This window comes from Coregonus clupeaformis, chromosome 30, assembly GCF_020615455.1.
Source record: "Coregonus clupeaformis isolate EN_2021a chromosome 30, ASM2061545v1, whole genome shotgun sequence".
Classification (NCBI taxonomy): domain Eukaryota; kingdom Metazoa; phylum Chordata; class Actinopteri; order Salmoniformes; family Salmonidae; genus Coregonus; species Coregonus clupeaformis.
Window position 1 is genome coordinate 20,049,686 of NC_059221.1, and position 18,054 is coordinate 20,067,739.

Genomic DNA, 18,054 nt, shown 5'->3' on the forward strand with positions numbered 1-18,054 from the left:
TATATTATATATATATATGTATATATATTATATATATATAATCTCGCTAGCTTGTTGATATGACTTTCTTCACTTGCTGTGAAAATGACAGATCAATCATTGGACTTAGTCGCAATATGATTGTTTGCCTATGTGTTTGTGAGGGAGTTCTGGGCTGGCCAGAGTGCCACTTTAAACTATACTGTAGAAGCATCAGCCATTCCTTTGTTTTATTGTATCATTTGTTTGGAACTTGTGGTTTTGTACGGCTTGGATGTTTTTGTATGGACCTTTTCGTGGCTTGGCCCTGTAGCTGCTATTAACGTCTGAACTGTGTAGACTTTACTTCCTCACTCACTGTGCAAACTGCCTCTGATGGCTGGAAACATGTTGGCAGTGTCGATCTAGATCACACATTACTTTTCCTCTGTGATGGTTAATGTTAAATCAAACTTCATATCAGTACTTGGTTGGTGTTCTGTCAACATCCAGGGATAGGATTTGCAATAAGTATTCTTACCGTATTGTTCAATGTGCTGGATCATCCACGAGCCAGTTGGCATATTTTTAAGTTCTCAGGAAATATCTTTGAAATAAAGCTTTTTTTTCTCCCATGGATCTGGGGATGTATCAAACAAACAAAAGAAAATCTCTGGAACAAGTGGAGGTAGAAAGCAGTTGTGTGTGAAATGTCCTAAAGTTTCATTTATTTTCCCATTTACAGTATTTCTTATTTATTTTCATTAGTGTTGGATCATGCCACTCAACATACAGTAAGTGCCTAAAACCACAGTTTAATAATCTAGCTGTCCTATCCAGATGTTATTCCCTTTAATTTAACTGGTCTTGTTGCTGTTGCGTGTTCCACCATACCTGTGAAAATCATGGAAAATTGCAGACTCTGCATAATGTATCTTAGTATCTGGACAGACCTACTGTTATGTGAATCTCATTGTTCTGTGAGTGATGTTGGAGAAAACATTTTGTGGAAAATTGCTAATTTCTGCTGTGGTGTGAATTGGTCTCTCTGTTTTGCAAATGTATGCTTATATTACCTCATGTCATTTGTTAATAATGTGAAATTGTTGGAACTGTTCTGAAAATGTTGTGCCTGTATGGATGGTGTCAATTTTGTAAAAGTAGTGTTTCTTAAATTATCAAATGTTTTTGAAATATATTTTCTGACCATGTGACAATTTTTTTTGTCAGGAAGCTACAGGTCACAGATTGGCACATGCAGCTATCACTAGTCTACCAAGGGCCAAGTCCTAAACAGCCACGGTAATCTGGTTCGCAATATATCAGGGAACACATTTAATGTTATGTTGATTCAAGCTCTGAGGATGTACATAATTAATTTGTTATAAATGAACACGAGAGGTTAGGAGCTCTATTCGATGTGTCGCTGAAGTGTGAGAGATTGAATAGAGCCTTTTAGGTGTCTTACATTCCTTTAAATATCTATTCTGAGTACATGTACAGAGGGAAATGGTCTACAGCTTCAGTGCTCTGAATAACAAATCACAGCCAGTAAATAATCATTTAAATAAAATACATTAAGTTAAACTGAACTAACAGAGGGTCCTAATCCAAACTCATATCTTCATCATCCTTATTGTCTTTGGAGTCATCATCCTCATGGTCAGACTTTCTGTCTGTCTCCATGGCTTTAGCAAAAGCCTCAATGTCTGGAATAGAGGAAAGTTCAATTTCACTCATGATACAAAACAGCAGGAAATAACCTTAATGATGTTATGGAAATCTTATCAAAAATGTTATAAAGAAATGTCTGCACAGGCAGGAGACTGCATGCTTGTGTTCTATTTAAACAATGGAATGTACAGACAAACAAGGCCCCTGTGTTACGTTCATGTATTGTGCGCAGATACAGGACACTGACCTCCTTTGTTAGCTGCATCCACAGCTTCTGTTGGCAGGCCAAACTGGTTCATTAGAGGCCCCAACTGCCCCGACGCCAGGGCACTGCTGAACAGACTCATGGCCTACAAAGAGAATAATCCCTGCTTTACATCGTACATACAGCATTAGACCAAATGTGGCACTCAAGCGGTAGCTAAAAAAGAGACCAAGATCATTTCTATCGTAGTAATAGTGTACTGAGAGAACACTGCTACACAGTCTGACAACTGAAGCTCTAGTGTACTCTACACAGAAAGAGAGCACTGCTCAACACATACTCAGAACAGTGTGTGTTATACCTGCTGAAACTGTGGGGAGGTGAGTGTGTTGTGGAGCTCGTCAGTGCTATGAGGTAAGGACTCTCCTGACGGCAGAAAGGGCAGCAGCCTCTCCTGGACCTCAGCATTGGCCAGGATAGGAGCCATGATCTCAGGGGTCACAACACTGGCCAGGTCCACTGTAGCGAGAACAAACACAGTCAGTCAGACAGACACAAATATTATTGCTCTCTCTGTCCACTGTTCTAAACTGTTGAGCTGTGATGTGCGCTGCTCTATAATTTCTATGTTTAGTCCCTCACCTCCCTGCCCAGCCGCAGGTACGTTCATGGTTGCTAGGATACTCTGCAGGTCACTCAGCTGGATGGGCTGGGTGGGGCTGGCTGCCCCGGCTGCGATGGAGGGGGCAACTGGAATGGTGGGTGAGGCCATGGGTGATGCTGCACTGGTGGCAGACGGGGTGATGGGTGTGGTTGGCACCTGGGAGGAGCCCAGCCGGGTGGCAGCAGAGGTGGAGGTGGGCGTGACAGCAGGAGACTGAGATGGACTGAGAGGGAGAGGGAACAGAAAGAGAGAAACTAAATTGACAGGGGTTGTAATAAATGTAGAATAAGCCATCTGCGGAAGTTGGCTAATAAGTAGTAAATGTGTAGTCTGAGCTGGAGAGAAAGTGCATAAATGTACAAAATTATTTAATGTATTAGTGAAGTAGGCTTGTGGTACCTTGAAGAGGAGTTGCCGGCTGCAGGACCTCCACTACTCAGCAGGCTGGCCAGGCCCGGCCCAGCCAGAGCCCCAAGACCTCCTACAGACAGACACATTCAGAAAGACAGGTGGACACAAGTGCCACTGACAAAATTACTGTACCGAGAGTACAGTACAGACTGCAGACATTACACTAAACAACAGCCACTTACCAAGACCTCCCAGGCCAGTTGGTCCAATGAGCTGCATGAGCTGGTTGTGACTCATGTTACCGAGCAGACTCTGCAGTCCACCCTCACCTAGGACAGGAGGAAGAAAGCAAAATGTTCAGAAAGGATCAACACATCATGCACAAAGGAGAGGCTGAGTGGGAAAGGAACTATCATCTCTGAGAATGCATTGCTAAAAACAATTGCCATCTTCCTGTGTCAACATGCCACAGCACCTTTGCTCTCTGTTTGTGAGTGTGTGCACTGTGCAGTGCATTCTTCCTTAATCCTTACCCCCCAGAGCAGACAGTTCATGCCCGCTGTTGCCTCCACTGCCAAGGGCTCCAGGCATGGGAGGGTTGTTCAGATACTCATTCACTTTACGACAGTACTCCTCATCCTTATCAGTCTTAGGCTCCTAGAACAGGGAAATAGAAATATCTGACTTTATTACATCAGGACATTATTTTCTCATACAATCAACTGCTGATAATATTACCTTCCTCTGCAGAGAAATATACGAAGGAGGCAGAGTGATATAAAATATACAAAAGAGGCAGGGGTGTGGATCACATAACTTTAGGATCTTCAAACTGCCTTACACACCTGCATCCAGAAGAAAAGCCTCTTGGAGCCAGCCTTGAACTTCAGCACAAACACCCGACCAGTACTGCACTGGTTCACTCTCTTGAACTCACAATCATCTGGGAAGATGATCAGGTCCTGAATAGGGACAACCATATTCATCACAAGGGTTAGTTAGCCATGACAACACAAAGGATAGAGAGAGAGTGAGAGAGAGATTGTGTAAGAGATATGGTGGCGCAGTTTCAGCACCAACAGAAAAGTGCCACTGACATCATCCACGTTTCCAGAGGTCCGATCCTTCCAACATAAATGAATGAGGGAGTCGTCGGTCTGCTGAACATAGACTTGTCCCTTGCGCTTGTCTGGTGTCACTGTGCTACCCTTCATGGTCATCTTCCCGGCCCGAAACTCTACCAGGAATTTGCTGGAGGAGCCGCGGGACCCCGACACCAGACTGGGAAACAGAGCTCCCGACATGATGATGATCTGGCGTTGTGCAAATAGGAGAGAGATATTGACAAACAGTGACAAACGTTAGCTTGCAGATAGCTGCTAGCCTACCGTTACTCCGTTAGCTAACGTTAGCCAGTGAGTCAGCTAACGTTACCGAATTTAGCTAGCTAGCTATGTCAACAATGGAGCAATCGAACCTTAAATTGCATTATTATGGTGAATTCAACACGTAGCTACTCTCTTAGCTAATAGAGCCAATATATAAAAATATAACACCAATTTACATTTTACTTTGAGATCGAAGATACCAGATGGCCTTGGAATCAGATGGCACCAATAGTTGCTACTAGAGACTAGTAGTATTCTGCCAGCAGCACAAAAGATAACATCACGTTCTTGTGGTAATGAGGAAACCTTCAAAATAAATCCCTGCATTTCAAACCGTTGCAATTGGGATAACTCAATCAAAATATATTGATTCTGCCAATAAGAAAAGCCAATAAGTAATTAATGGAATTGAATATAAAATATAAAATAAAAAATAAGACCAATAATGAAATAATACAACGTTGACACTGGTATGTTCAGAATTTTGGGCTTGTAGAGAGAAAACGTTTCTACCTGTCTCAGCTAAAGTGGGGTGGAAAATACTCAGTAGGGTCTCTACTAACCAAATATGGTTGGTTTTGGAGGTGGACTGTGTAGTACATACCCAGCAGCAATTCGTTCTCCACCCCCTCCATAGCCCCCAATGCAATAAACTGTAATAGACTGTACATGGGACACCCTACTGAGTATTTTCCACCCAACTTTAGCTGAGACAGGTAGTAAAGTTTTTTCTCTACAAGCCAATGAGTATCCCATATAACATGTATTGCATTGCAGTGAATGGAGTGGGTGGAGTAAGGAGTTCCCAGCACTCTGTATTAAACCTGTTGCCCAGCTCAAGAGACCAATTTAAGTTTAGCAGACTATGGAGTAATTCAAATAACATATATTTGTATTTTATTGAAAGTGTATTTCTTTAAACATAGCCTACACAATACCTTTCAACATACCAGCATGTGTAAACTTTCAAAAGAAATGCTGGCATAAATAATACAATACAAAAAATAAAACATGTCAAATTATCCATTAATTTTTTCAAAGGTGGCTGCAATTCTGTGAAAAACAGTTGTACTGCGCTGGAGTGCTAAAATGTTTAGCATGTCTTTGCAGAGGGACTCTTATCTTGAAGGAAGAAAATCTGTGCCAGCATAATATCCTGCTGCTAGGAAAACTGTAATCTACTAGAGCAGGAGAAAACAACAGGAGGGTGAAACAAACGTTTCTGAAAAATATTGTTGTGATTGGCTGTGATTGGTTAGAACATGTGGCAATGTTATCCCTTTAAACGATACAAAAATGTTTGTTTTTTGTGCTGTTCAGCCAGATATAGAAAAACCTTATTTTACCGGACATTCACATTTTCTAGACTGTATATTCGAAAGTGAAATCAAAATGACATCTTCTTTTGATATCATTTTTCATTAACAATAATAAACACACCATTCTCTATTATGGGTCCTGATAATTTATTTCATAAATGTTGCTTCTTTGCAAATGACCACGTGTACAGTAAGAACATCACAATACAGTACAGTAAGGCGTGTTTCAGTAACCTGGAGATCGATGTGTGTAATAATTTGCAAGAGCTCTGTACAGGTGCAGCAAAACAACAGAAGCAATAGTATATCTGCCAGTACATTGACAAGGACTGACATATAAACATTTGAATAACATTGCTACACTACATGGCCAAAAGTATGTGGACCCCTGCTCATCGAACATCTCATTCCAAAATCATGGGCATTAATTTGCTGCTATAACAGCCTCCACTCTTCTGGGAAGGCTTTCCACTAGATGTTGGAACATTGCTGTGGATACTTGCTTCCATTCAGCCAAGAGCATTAGTGAGGTCAGGCACTGAAGTTAGGCGATTAGGCTGGCTCGCAGTCGGCGTTCAATTCATCCCAAAGGTGTTCGATGGGGTTGAGGTCAGGGCTCTGTGCAGGCCAGTCAAGTTCTTCCACACCAATCTCAACAAACCATTTCTGTATGGACCTCGCTTTGTGCATGGGGGCATTGTCATGCTGAAACAGGAAAGGTCCTTCCCCAAACTGTTGCCACAAAGTTGGAAGCACAGAATCGTCTAGAATGTCATTGTATGCTGTAGCATTACGATTTCCCTTCACTGGAATTAAGGGGCCCAGTCCGAACCATGAAAAACAGCCCCAGACCATCATTCCTCCTCCACCAAACTTTACAGTTGGCACTATGCATTCGGGCAGGTAGCCGTTTCCACTGCTCCAGAATCCAATGGGCGGCGAGCTTCACACCACTCCAGCCGACGCTCGGCATTGCGCATGGTGATCTTAGGCTTGTGTGCGGCTGCTCGGCCATGGAAACCCATTTCATGAAGCTCCCGAAGAACAGTTCTTGTGCTGACATTGCTTCCAGAGGCAGTTTGGAACTCAGTAGTGAGTGTTGCAACCGATGACAGACGATTTTTACACGCTACACGCTTAAGCACTCGGCGGTCCCGTTCTGTGAGCTTGTGTGGCCTACCACTTTGAGGCTGAGCCGTTGCTGCTCCTAGAAGTTTCCACTTCATAATAACAGCACTTATAGTTGACTGGGGCAGCTCGAGCAGGGCAGAAGTTTAACGAACTGACTTGTTGGAAAGGTGGCATCCTATGACGGTGCCATGTTGAAAGTCACTGAGCTCTCCAGTAAGGCCATTCCACTGCCAATGTTTGTCTATGGAGATTGCATGGCGGTGTGCTCGATTTTATACACCTGTTAGCAACGGGTGTGGCTGAAATAGCCGAATCCACTAATTTGAAGGGGTGTCCATATACTTTTGTATATATAGTGTATCTAACCAGACCTTTGAGTGTTCCACTGTGCACCATAACCCTGACAGCTAATTAATTATACCTATCAATATCTGAGGGGATACAAATGTTAAAAACATGCCAAACGTAGCCCACTTCTACATAAAACAATATGAAGGGTAACAAAACATAATAAGTGTTGTGACAATATGAGGGTGGGGGAAGCAGGTCAGATACCATCATTCTGTGCATAGGACTGGAAGCATACTCAGATTGTAGTGTTAAGAGATAACTAGTGCTATCCCATCTGAGTACGACACCCTCCCAAATCCCAAGTACTGTATGTTCAGTACAGAATATTCAGTGGTCAGATACCAATGTCAGGGAGGCCCATAAGCGGTGTTTGTTTATTTTCAAATTCTATGTCTCCTGGTTGTGGAGTAGACAGACAAAAATGGTCATGTTTGTTTGCATAGATTTATGATGGCTGACATTTAAAAGGTGCTCCAATATATTTATTGTCGCTGTGATCAATACCAGAGCTTTACTTCATGGAAAAGGGGCAGGGATTTGGAGAAACAATCTTTCAAAAGATGTATGGCTTTCGTTTATGTAAAGAATTGTTTTGGTGACCATGCACACACACACACCCTGGTCACACCAAATTATCATCTGCATTTGTTACAGTTTTCAATGCCATAACAATCATTTACAAACAATACTTAGTTTACTAAGCTAGTATAAACATGGTCATTAGCAGCTTTCAGTTCTAGACTTCTAGTCACAAAAACACATTCAAATTCGTAATATTACAGAATTAACCAGCACGTTAACAATGTGCACATCATGTTTTAGTAACATCTCAAATAAAATTCCACACAGCTTATGAAAAAAGTAGTGTAAATGAACCCTGATATTTGAATGTAACTGTGTTTGTACAGTGAGTATGTACAAACTCCTCCTTCCAATCTAGCTCTACATGATAATTTATGTCGATCAGAGCAGAGTATTCCACTGCTGAACAATAGCCACCACCACAGATGTCACATTATCGGATATACAGTACCAGTCGAAAGTTTGGACACACCTACTCATTCCAGGGTTTTTCTTTATTTTTACTATTTTCTACATTGTAGAATAATAGTGAAGATATCAAAACTATGAAATAACACATGGAATCATGTAGTAACCAAAAAAGTGTTAAACAAATAAAAATATGTTTTATATTTGAGAGTCTTCAAATAGCCACCCTTTGCCTTGATGACGTGGCGGCAGGTAGCTTAGTGGTTAAGAGCGTTGTGCCAGTAACCGAAAGGTCGCTGGTTCTAATCCCCGAGCCGACTAGGTGAAAAATCTGTCAATGTGCCCTTGAGCAAGGCACTTAATCCTAATTGCTCCTGTAAGTCGCTCTGGATAAGAGCGTCTGCTAAATGACTAAAAAATATATTTAAAAAATTACAGCTTTGCACACGTTTGGCATTCTCTCAACCAGCTTCACGTGGAATGCTTTTCCAACAGTCTTGAAGGAGTTCCCACATATGCTGAGCACCTGTTGGCTGCTTTTCCTTCACTCTGTGGTCCAACTCATCCCAAACCATCTCAATTGGGTTGAGGTCGGGGGATTGTGGAGCCCAGGTCATCTGATGCAGCACTCCATCACTCTCCTTCTTGATAAAATAGCCCTTACACAGCCTGGAGGTGTGTTGGGTCATTGTCCTGTTGAAAAACAAATGATAGTTCCTCTAAGCCCAAACCAGATGGGATGGCGTATCGCTGCAGAATGCTGTGGTAGCCATGCTGGTTAAGTGTGCCTTGAATTCTAAATAAATTACAGACAGTGTCACCAGCAAAAGCACCCCCACACCATAACACCTCCTCCTCCATGCTTTGCGGTGGGAAATACACATGCGGAGATCATCCGTTCACCCACACCGCGTCTCACAAAGACACGGCGGTTGGAACCAAAAATCTCCAGTTTGGACTCCAGTCCAAAGGACAAATTTCCACTGGTCTAATGTCCATTGCTTGTGTTTCTTGGCCAAAGCAAGTCTCTTCTTATTATTGGTGTCCTTTAGTAGTGGTTTCTTTGCAGCAATTCGACCATGGAGGCCTGATTCACACAGTGTCCTCTGAACAGTTGATGTTGAGATGTGTCTGTTACTTCAACTCTGTGAAGCATTTATTTGGGCTGCAATTTCTGAACTTATCCTCTGCAGCAGAGGTAACTCGGTCTTCCTTTCCTGTGGCAGCCCTCATGAGAGCCAGTTTCATCATAGCGCTTAATGGTTTTTGCGACTGCACTTGAACTTTCAAAGTTCTTGAAATGTTCAGTATTGACTGACCTTTATGTCTTAAAGTAATGATGGACTCTTTGCTTATTTGAGCTGTTCTTGCCATAATATGGACTTGGTCTTTTACCAAATAGGGCTATCTTCTGTATACCCCCCTCCCCCCCCTACCTTGTCACAACACAGCCGATTGGCTCAAACGCATTAAGAAGGAAAGAAATTCCACAAATTAACTTTTAACAGGTGACTACCTCATGAAGCTGGTTGAGAGAATGCCAAGAGTGTGCAAAGCGCTCATCAAGGCAAAGGGTGGCTATTTGAAGAATCTCAAATATAAAATATATTTTGATTTGTTTAACCTTTTTTTGGTTACTACATAATTCCATATGTGTTATTTCATAGTTTTGATGTCTTCACTATTATTCTACAATGTAAAAAATAGTACAAATAAAGAAAAACCCTTGAATGAGTAGGTGTGTCCAAACATTTGACTGGTAGTGTAGTTTTATAAAACCATGGGTACAATAAATAACACCATCAGAGATGAGAGGGATTCTTCCAGTTAATTAGCCAGGCGGCCCAGACCATTTAGGAAGACTGAAAATGGTCTTTCCCTCATCTAACCGCCTTAGCCTCGATTTTCAGTCTTTCACATTGCTAAAATGTTCTCTTTGTCACTTGCAAAATACAAATAAATAATTGTCACATACATATTAATTTCTTGATTCCATCGTTGTATTGGGGGAGAGGTTTGTCTAGGTTGGGAAAACCGTAATAATTGTGGCCTCAGCTGCCTCACATTGTAATGCTGAGAACAAACAGGATAATCAGGCCTACATGAATCCATTATGGGTGGTGATGGAAACCCTTCTAGTCCCTCCTACCCCCATCAGTAAATGTTAGGACAGTCTGTGTAATTTCTATCAAAGTATCCCCCTGTGTACAGCAAGTCCTGGGCTCCTGTGTGAGGGTTTGTTCCCAACCGAAACCACCTGTAAAGTTCAAAAGAAATGGTACAGGAATTTGTTTTAAGGGAATTATTCAATTAAAATTGGAATTACATTAACATGACAACACATTCACATTTCAGGGCATACTTATACTTATTATTGTTGCATAGCAAACACACCTGGTTGACCACTCTTCTTCATCCTTGGAACGTTCCTTGCGTGCAGCTCTCTGTTTTTCTTCTAGCCTGTCCTTCTCTACACTTGCTGTGTCTGCAATATACAAACCCATGTGCTCCATTTTGTTTGGTTATCAATTAATCTTGAATGTTGTTATTGAATCGTGTGTGTGCGTCTGTCTTTCAATGCGAGTCATTACCCAGGTCTCCATTCTCCATGGCTCTGACGTCAGGTCTTCGACGGCAGTCTGTGGGTGCCAATAGCCTCTCCATACCAGGCTCCAGCTCATTCAGGGTCATGGTGAAGCTAGTGAAGTTATACATCTATACAGAGAGACCAAGGATGAGAGTCAGGGTTAATTAGGTACACAGGAGAAACAGTAAGTAACACAGATAAACACCATATCCCGAATGGCTCACTGTGTGTGTGTGAGAGAGAGAGTGTGTTACCTCTTCAGAATGTGCAGGTCGTGGGGTTATTCTCCACAGTAAGGTACTTCCTGTTATCACAGAGACGGTCTCTTGAACCTCAGGCATATCCTCAGTCTCCTGTTCTCCAGCACTTGGCTCCTACATACAAGACTATACACATTAGCCTACTATAAACTACAGACAGTTGCATTTACACAATCTTTAAAGCAACATAAAGAGCCATCTACCATAACACACTATACGACAGTCATAACTAGAACTGCTGTAGCACACTATGCCTACAGTATTTACAAATACAATACCTCCACCAATAGCCACTGCATGTTTATGTGAATGGAAGAAACACCATTTTAGGAAAATTATTTCACTTTTTTGTTGTTGTTGCCATTGGGCTGGTTTAAGAACAATTCTTGGACAAATCACATGTCTGAGTGCTCACCGGTTTATTTTTCTTAACATTTCCCTTCTCTGCCTTCTTCTTGTTGGCTTCATACACCTTAGGCTCCACACTGTACATACACTCTGTCCATTTCCCATACAGCACACGTCGCTTCTTCTTACTGTTTCCAACACAATGCAACCAAAGTTAATTTAGGACCAACCACACGAAACAGTGAGATACAACTTAAAACATGCAGTCGTATTGCACGTCAATGCTGACAGAATGCATAACAACTGACATATTACTATGACTTAACAAATTCCTAATTGTGGGATGATTAAGGCTGATGATGTTTGACTCCATTCTTCTCTCACCTCTTATCCTGAATGTAACCCTCCACTTTGTGCAGATCCTTCCCAAACATGCCGCACGGCTTGAAGTTCAACACACACTTATCTCCCGTGCTGACCAATCCGAAGAGGCAGGAGGGAGAATATTAACATATTGTAGTAAATTCAATCAAATAAATAATAATAAACGTTTGTCGTGAATAAAGGTTTGGTATTTGCTGTCTTACTTATGGTTGACTATTTCCACAGTTCCGTATTGCTCAATCCAGAGTTTGCCCATGATGATGTTATGTACACAGCAGAGAGGGTTTGTCCATGTATACGCCTCTTTATGTCTGCAACAAAACAAGTCGTTATTAAATCACTAGCTGTTGATGTGAGAGAGTCTGTATGTATGCTTAGTAAACACAGATGTCAACATACATACTGCATACACTTTCTTACACACACACACACACACACACACTCACTTGAGCAGCTCCAGGGTCATGGTGCCTTTAGGCTCCGCCTCCACGCTCTTGCCCCAGAACTTGAGTTTGGGGTAGATGGAGCCATGGAACTCAAACTCCTGCTTCAGAGACTGGGCATGGAAGGCACTGATAGGTGGATGGTGACTCACTTGTTCTGAGATCAACCTGTACCCCTCGTCCTCACTAAGACATACAAAAGCCCGTTAAAAAGAGCATACTCGACACCTCAACAATAAATAGATTATCCAAAGAGATTCTACTTATTTAAACTGTCCTCTGAAATCAATAAAAATCTAAAAAAGGTTTCCAGAAAAAGAGGTACAGTATGTTTACTCTTTTGAAAAATGCAAACAGTACCGTGTGAGTTCATAGGTCTCTCCCAGCAAAGGATTAAATGGCTTTCCAGTTCTGTCCCATTGAGATGCCACAGAAGAAACTGCAAAAGCAGCTACCACCTGATAACACAGGAGAAAACAAAGTCTGTCATTGTGTGATCCTATTCTTCACTTCCCCGTGAGTGATCCTATTCTTCACTTCCCCGTGAGAGCAGGTAAAACAATAGGCTTTGTGAGGAGAGGGTGTCAGTGTCTCCCATCTGTTTTGTTTACCTGCATGCGGTCTATGGAGTCTGACAGGGTGCAGGCTTTGTGGATGAGGTAAGTGTGCTCCATGTACTCTGACATTCTCTGGAGGAAACTCAGGGGCTCGTTGAACACGATGGGCATCGTTATCTTCGACAGCTCCTGTGTAAACGCAGCAAAGACAAATTAATAGAGTCATTAATAGATCATGCTTGTTTATTACATTTACCCTAAAGCATTTGTATGAACTCCTCTGTAAGATGTGGCTAAAACAGAACGTCATCCATTTTGTATCTTTGTTATGATTTCTGTTTGTGCGTCTGTATAGTGAATGGTTTTAGGGGCATAGAAGTGTTCCAGATATCTTAAAGGTATTATATCTACATCCTCACCATGCCAATGCATTTCTTTAGTATACCCCATACACTGTAGTCACATCTGGAGATCATTGGAGCAGGCAGGGTTTTCCTGTAATAAACACCAACACAAAGACACAAAAACAATGGACACTGAATACATATGCAAACTGTGATGCTACAGGACATAGCATCCTTTGCAACCTCACCTGCGCTCCCACACTCCATTTTCCTGTGGTGTGCTGGCATTGGATGAATGCTTGCTGTCATACACTAGGGCATCTTCAAAATTGACCTCACAAGAGTCATCATCTGATTCAAGACCTGAGAGATACAATAAAAAAGGGTCACACATACACTAAGAAGTCTCCCTTAAAGACACACATACACCTCCCTTAAAGACAGTCACAGACGTCCGCTATTATAAAGACATAGTTATTATTCTCCCACCTATTACCTAATATATTTTGTATTACATTTCTAATGCATGCACCCACCCGTCTCAGCATCGTAGAACTCCTCCTCGCTGTTCATTCTGAGCAGTATTGTGCAATGTCACTCAAAACATATCTTAATTTTTTGGCCTGGTACTTGTGGTTCAGGCTATCCAAGCCTCACAGACACCTGGAAACAAAAACACACATTACCATCCATCAGTGAGTGCCACAAGAAAAAAAGAAAAAGAAAAAAAGTTATTTTTACAATTTTAAATCAATTTACTTATCATTGCGAAATACCCTAGCTTGTTGACCTGTGATGGCTGGCTAGCAACTAGGACCACTATCTAGCTACAGTACTACCGTAGCCAGCTCCAGCTAAAGTTAGCCAACCAGCCAGTTACTCCAATGGCTTTGGATTTTGCGACAACTGCGCGCCAAGTGAGCTGGTGCTGGATCACAGATTTAAAACGGTTAGCAAACGTCAGCTAACGACTGAAAGTGCCTAAATACAATGTAAAGAATTTAAGGAATGTAGTAAATGTGATTTACCAGCGTTTCAAGGTCCAAATGTGTTGCTGTACGAAAACATAAACAACGAAGAGTGCACTCGGCTTGAAGAACTCTAGGGGGCGGAAGTGGGCGGTAAGGGCGATGCTACTGATAGGCCTGTCAGCCAATCCCAATCTCGGTTTCTAGTCCTATCATAGACAGTGCAAGAAAAATAGAAATAGAATGGACAGAACGAATAAAGGTCTAAAATTAATTTCTGCATTGATCATTAAGAAATGCACCAGATTCTCAGAGTTTAGTGATGGACATCAATTCCATATTGCCTAATATGGGTATCTATTCAGTAGCCTAATATAGGTCTAGCTGTTTATTTGGAAAGCCAGTTCAAATTCAGATTTTAATGGACAACTATCCTAAATGATTGACATCAGCCTAGAAAATGTTTTGCACAGAACCATCTCTTGACCCTCCTACCATTATGTCCAATGGGAGAATAGTGAATCATGATGGGTAGGGTGGAGTACAGTGCCTCTCCGTGGACAAGACACTGAAAAAGGGCAGGATAACGGGTGTTATTTATAAGCGCTATAATAAATCACGTTATCTGATATTCTATCTTGACAGGTGTGCGTTCAAGCGTCAGTGTTGCAAAAGTTTTAGTTTCTATTCTGGCCACGTGAGGGCGTAATTGATCGAAAAATGAACATGGGCGCACTGGGGACTACTGGACCTCAGCAGACGGAGCTGAATTGAGGAGGCCTACACACACTGGATGGGCTGTTTAATTTTCCCATACATCTGTCCAAAAATAATAACCAGTTTCCATGGCTAAATGTAGCCCATCACAGCAATTGAATAAATTAAAATCGGGATTCCAATGGTAATGCCATTGACGTACCCCATCATTTGCAACAGTACACGCGCAAAATATGGGCGGGGTGTGCTTAAATGTCTGGCCCGGTTTAAATCAAGCAGTGTGACAGCATACTTGATCGGCTGACTGAAAGAAGGAAGGATAGATCCACAGCGCACTTCAGTTCATGCGCGCTCTGTGCTAAAGTCTGGATTTTGCGATTCCACAGAAAATAGCTGTGGCAATTCTGTTATAACTCATTGTTTATTTTGTTGGACTCAACAAAACATGATAGACTGTATAGATTAATTTAATGAAATTCTTCGTTTTATGCACTCCTTTCAATAAAAACGGACAAGAAATGAACAGCAGGGATGGTGACAGTCCCGTGCCAAAACAGGCGCACCGGGGACAAAGACAGCCCAAGGCGCATAAGGTTTTCAGCATGAAGAAGAATCGAACCCCATCGAGTGTGCAAACCAAAGATGCCCCTGGCTCATCCAGGTCAACCGGGACTATCCGGCGCATCGTGGGCAAAGGGAATGAGATGAAATCGGAGAAAGGGACGTGTACAGGAAAAGGCGCGCCATCCGTTACCGAGTGCCAAAAGAATCAAAGCACACCTAGGAAACTATCTGATGCCAACAATGGTTCGGAGGATTGCGTCTCGGGGAAGCTATCATCCTCGGACAGCAGTTCTGAAATTTCTGACTGCACGGAGGGATTTTTGACTGCATCAGAGGGAAACCAACTTTCTGCGGACACTCTGTCTCCAAGCAGCGAGACTGGGTCATGTGTTCGAGACGGAGTGGCAAATAGTGGCAGGTCGAGTGGGAATGCTCTAAACAGTGTATCCGATATGAGTACTGGAGGCAACCCATTCACACGGATAGGCCTATCACAGGACAATTCTATCATGCATTCTGGTAGGGATGGAAACCATTATCCTGGAAGTGGAGGGTCCCTTCTTGCAACCCTTCCCTCGCTGAATGTCAGCGTAGCATCCCTGTCTTATTCAGAACTGACCGGGGAGCTCGTGGACGAGACGCTGGAGGATCTTGTCAGAGAAAACGACGATTTGAGATCAGAAAATGAGTATTTGAAAGTAAGATGATTCACTTAATTGGCATGTCATTACGCGTAACAGATAGCCCTTTTATTATTTCACACATTTCCTCAAGTCTAGGGGCTTGGCCCCCTTATCATAAAGAAAAAAAAGTTGAATATTGACTGATTTGAATAGAGTTGAATACTGAAGTAGGCTATTGAAACAACAACGCAGGCACGCTCGTGACATTAATTGTTGTCAGGGTTAGAGGGCAAGACTTTCCTTAGCAGAGCCGATTAGATAAGTTATGTAATTGGCCGTGTCAACCTTAATTACTTACACGTGATTGCAGGAGCAGCACGCTCAGGCAAGGAGCATCAAAAGTCATTATTCACAGTGGTTGTGTATCCCAACCTGGGTAGTTCAAGTTTGGGGTAAATCAAATACCGTATAAGCCTGCACATTGATCTGGTACTGGTACTCCCAGTATATTGCTTTTTAAAACTGCATCGTTAGAACGGGCAAAGTCTACATTCGTTGTATTCGGCGCATGTCATGTTAAAATTAGATTTGATACACACACACACACACACACACAAACATTAGGAGCTTGACTAAGAAAAAAACGATTTAAACAGTTCCACCTTCAGAACTGACACTTGGTTGTGCATAAAGTAGCCTAATAGAACCTAATAAAGTAGTCTGATGATGATGGCGATGACAATACTGTTGTTGATGTTGATGATGCTGCTGCTGTTGAGGAGGCTGATTGACATTATGTCTTTGGTGTCATGTCCAGGATGAGATGGAGGAGCTGCGCTGTGAGATGCTGGAGATGCGGGACCTCTTCCTGGAGGATGAGGTGTATCAGCTGCAGGAGCTGCGGCTGCAGCTGGAGCAGGCCAATAAGATGTGTCGTATCCTGCAGTACCGCCTCCGAAAGGCCGAGCGCCGCAGCCTCAGGGTGGCCCAGACTGGCCAAGTGGACGGGGAACTGGTCCGCTCCCTGGAACATGACGTCAAGGTGAGGCATCTCTGTGTGTGTGTGTGTGTGTGTGTGTGTGTGTGTGTGTGTGTGTGTGTGTGTGTGTGTGTGTGCGTGTGTGTGTGTGTGTGAGTGTATGAGTGGCGTAAGTTCAGCTAAACCTAGGGCATGGCAAAGTGGGGTGTGTAGAAGTACACCAAACAGTTGAAGCTCATTTACTGTGTTTCTACACAATTTAGAAACTGTAAAATGCTATTTGGAGAACAGCAAAAATAAACAAAAATGTCCCACAGACATTATCACCGCAATATTAGGTTTATAGGTCTGTGGAATGGCGTGTACAATGTACTACTCAACCTCATTATACATAGGCAACATTGACTCATTTATCCTACTTGTGGAACAGTGCATACAGTGCAACATGAAATAGATGCATAACCCACGCTATCAAGGCCGACTTCAAATACCGACATTAATGTGAAAGTAACCGGAGCATAAAACAGTTGACTGCGAATGCAAACAATACCAGATAAATCCTAAATATGCATTTAAATAAAAGGCATACATCAAAGGAATTACTTAGGCCTACAATCGACAAGGATGCATAAAGACAAACAAACTCGTCCAAGGAATGAAGAAAAATCTACACATTAAGGCAGCGCCCGTGATTAAGCACCGCTGAATGGGCAGCGCCTCCGTAGGCATAGTGGAGCTCCGTGGAGTGTGACTGAATGGACAGCGTCTCTGTCTAGTAGCCAGCTAGAATTAGGCTATTCAGTTTGTGGGCAGTTAGACATTTTTTGTGTACAGTTGAGAAGCCTACAATGCTTATATGAAAATCATAACTGGCACGCAGATCTTTAGAAATTGTAGGATCAATTGTAAATTGGCACGCATTTGAAAAAGGTTGCAGACCCCCTGATATGAAGTCACCCTTGTGGAACGGCGCATACAGTGTACTATGACAGTGTCATTGTCTTATGCGCTTCCCACCAATATGTATAATGTAACCTGGGTGCTGATTATATACAATAAAACAGCCCTACATCGACACTATAGCTAAATTATTTAGCAATATTTAATGACGTTTTGCCAGCAAGATTGATCTGTTAAAATATCTAATTTTAATTCAGGAAGCTGGACAAGCAAGACTGATAGAGTGAGAGGTGGTGTAATTAATCCTCAGGGAGAAAAAGGTGTAGATTCACGAGCAGAGCGCGGCAGG

At 42.3% G+C, this 18,054-nt stretch overlaps 3 protein-coding genes across 5 annotated transcripts in view; 1 reads left to right on the plus strand and 2 right to left on the minus strand.

The window, feature by feature from the left end:
* Nucleotides 1-422: 422 nt before the first annotated feature.
* On the minus strand, nt 423-4,513 carry LOC121545689 (proteasomal ubiquitin receptor ADRM1). The gene is made up of 10 exons (XM_041856441.1): nt 4,417-4,513; nt 3,950-4,165; nt 3,698-3,814; nt 3,386-3,509; nt 3,095-3,181; nt 2,901-2,982; nt 2,480-2,724; nt 2,199-2,356; nt 1,880-1,982; nt 423-1,667 (listed from the first exon to the last, which is right to left on the minus strand). Exons 2-10 carry the CDS (start codon nt 4,154-4,156, stop codon nt 1,564-1,566), a joined length of 1,227 nt encoding a protein of 408 aa, XP_041712375.1. The 5' UTR covers nt 4,157-4,165; nt 4,417-4,513; the 3' UTR covers nt 423-1,563.
* Nucleotides 4,514-9,735: 5,222 nt separating this feature from the next.
* Nucleotides 9,736-14,074, minus strand: LOC121546709 (oxysterol-binding protein-related protein 2). 3 transcript variants are annotated; one of them, XM_041857941.1, is made up of 15 exons: nt 13,983-14,073; nt 13,731-13,882; nt 13,491-13,617; nt 13,203-13,317; nt 13,030-13,105; nt 12,665-12,799; nt 12,414-12,511; nt 12,057-12,239; nt 11,814-11,921; nt 11,611-11,700; nt 11,294-11,414; nt 10,873-10,992; nt 10,623-10,746; nt 10,426-10,516; nt 9,736-10,288 (listed from the first exon to the last, which is right to left on the minus strand). In XM_041857941.1, exons 3-15 carry the CDS (start codon nt 13,525-13,527, stop codon nt 10,186-10,188), a joined length of 1,401 nt encoding a protein of 466 aa, XP_041713875.1. In that variant the 5' UTR covers nt 13,528-13,617; nt 13,731-13,882; nt 13,983-14,073; the 3' UTR covers nt 9,736-10,185. The 3 variants fall into 3 exon arrangements, with proteins under 3 accessions (XP_041713875.1, XP_041713873.1, XP_041713874.1); XM_041857939.1 differs by having other exon boundaries at nt 13,714-13,882; XM_041857940.1 differs by lacking the exon at nt 13,731-13,882 and having other exon boundaries at nt 13,983-14,074.
* Nucleotides 14,075-14,911: 837 nt separating this feature from the next.
* Nucleotides 14,912-18,054, plus strand: part of LOC121545687 (protein SOGA1-like) — a 28,109-nt gene continuing 24,966 nt past the window's right edge. Inside the window, exons 1-2 of the mRNA XM_041856439.2 lie at nt 14,912-15,901; nt 16,644-16,868. Coding sequence (XP_041712373.1) covers nt 15,110-15,901; nt 16,644-16,868 — 1,017 coding nt within the window. The 5' untranslated portion in view covers nt 14,912-15,109. The remainder of the gene's footprint in view (nt 15,902-16,643; nt 16,869-18,054) is intronic.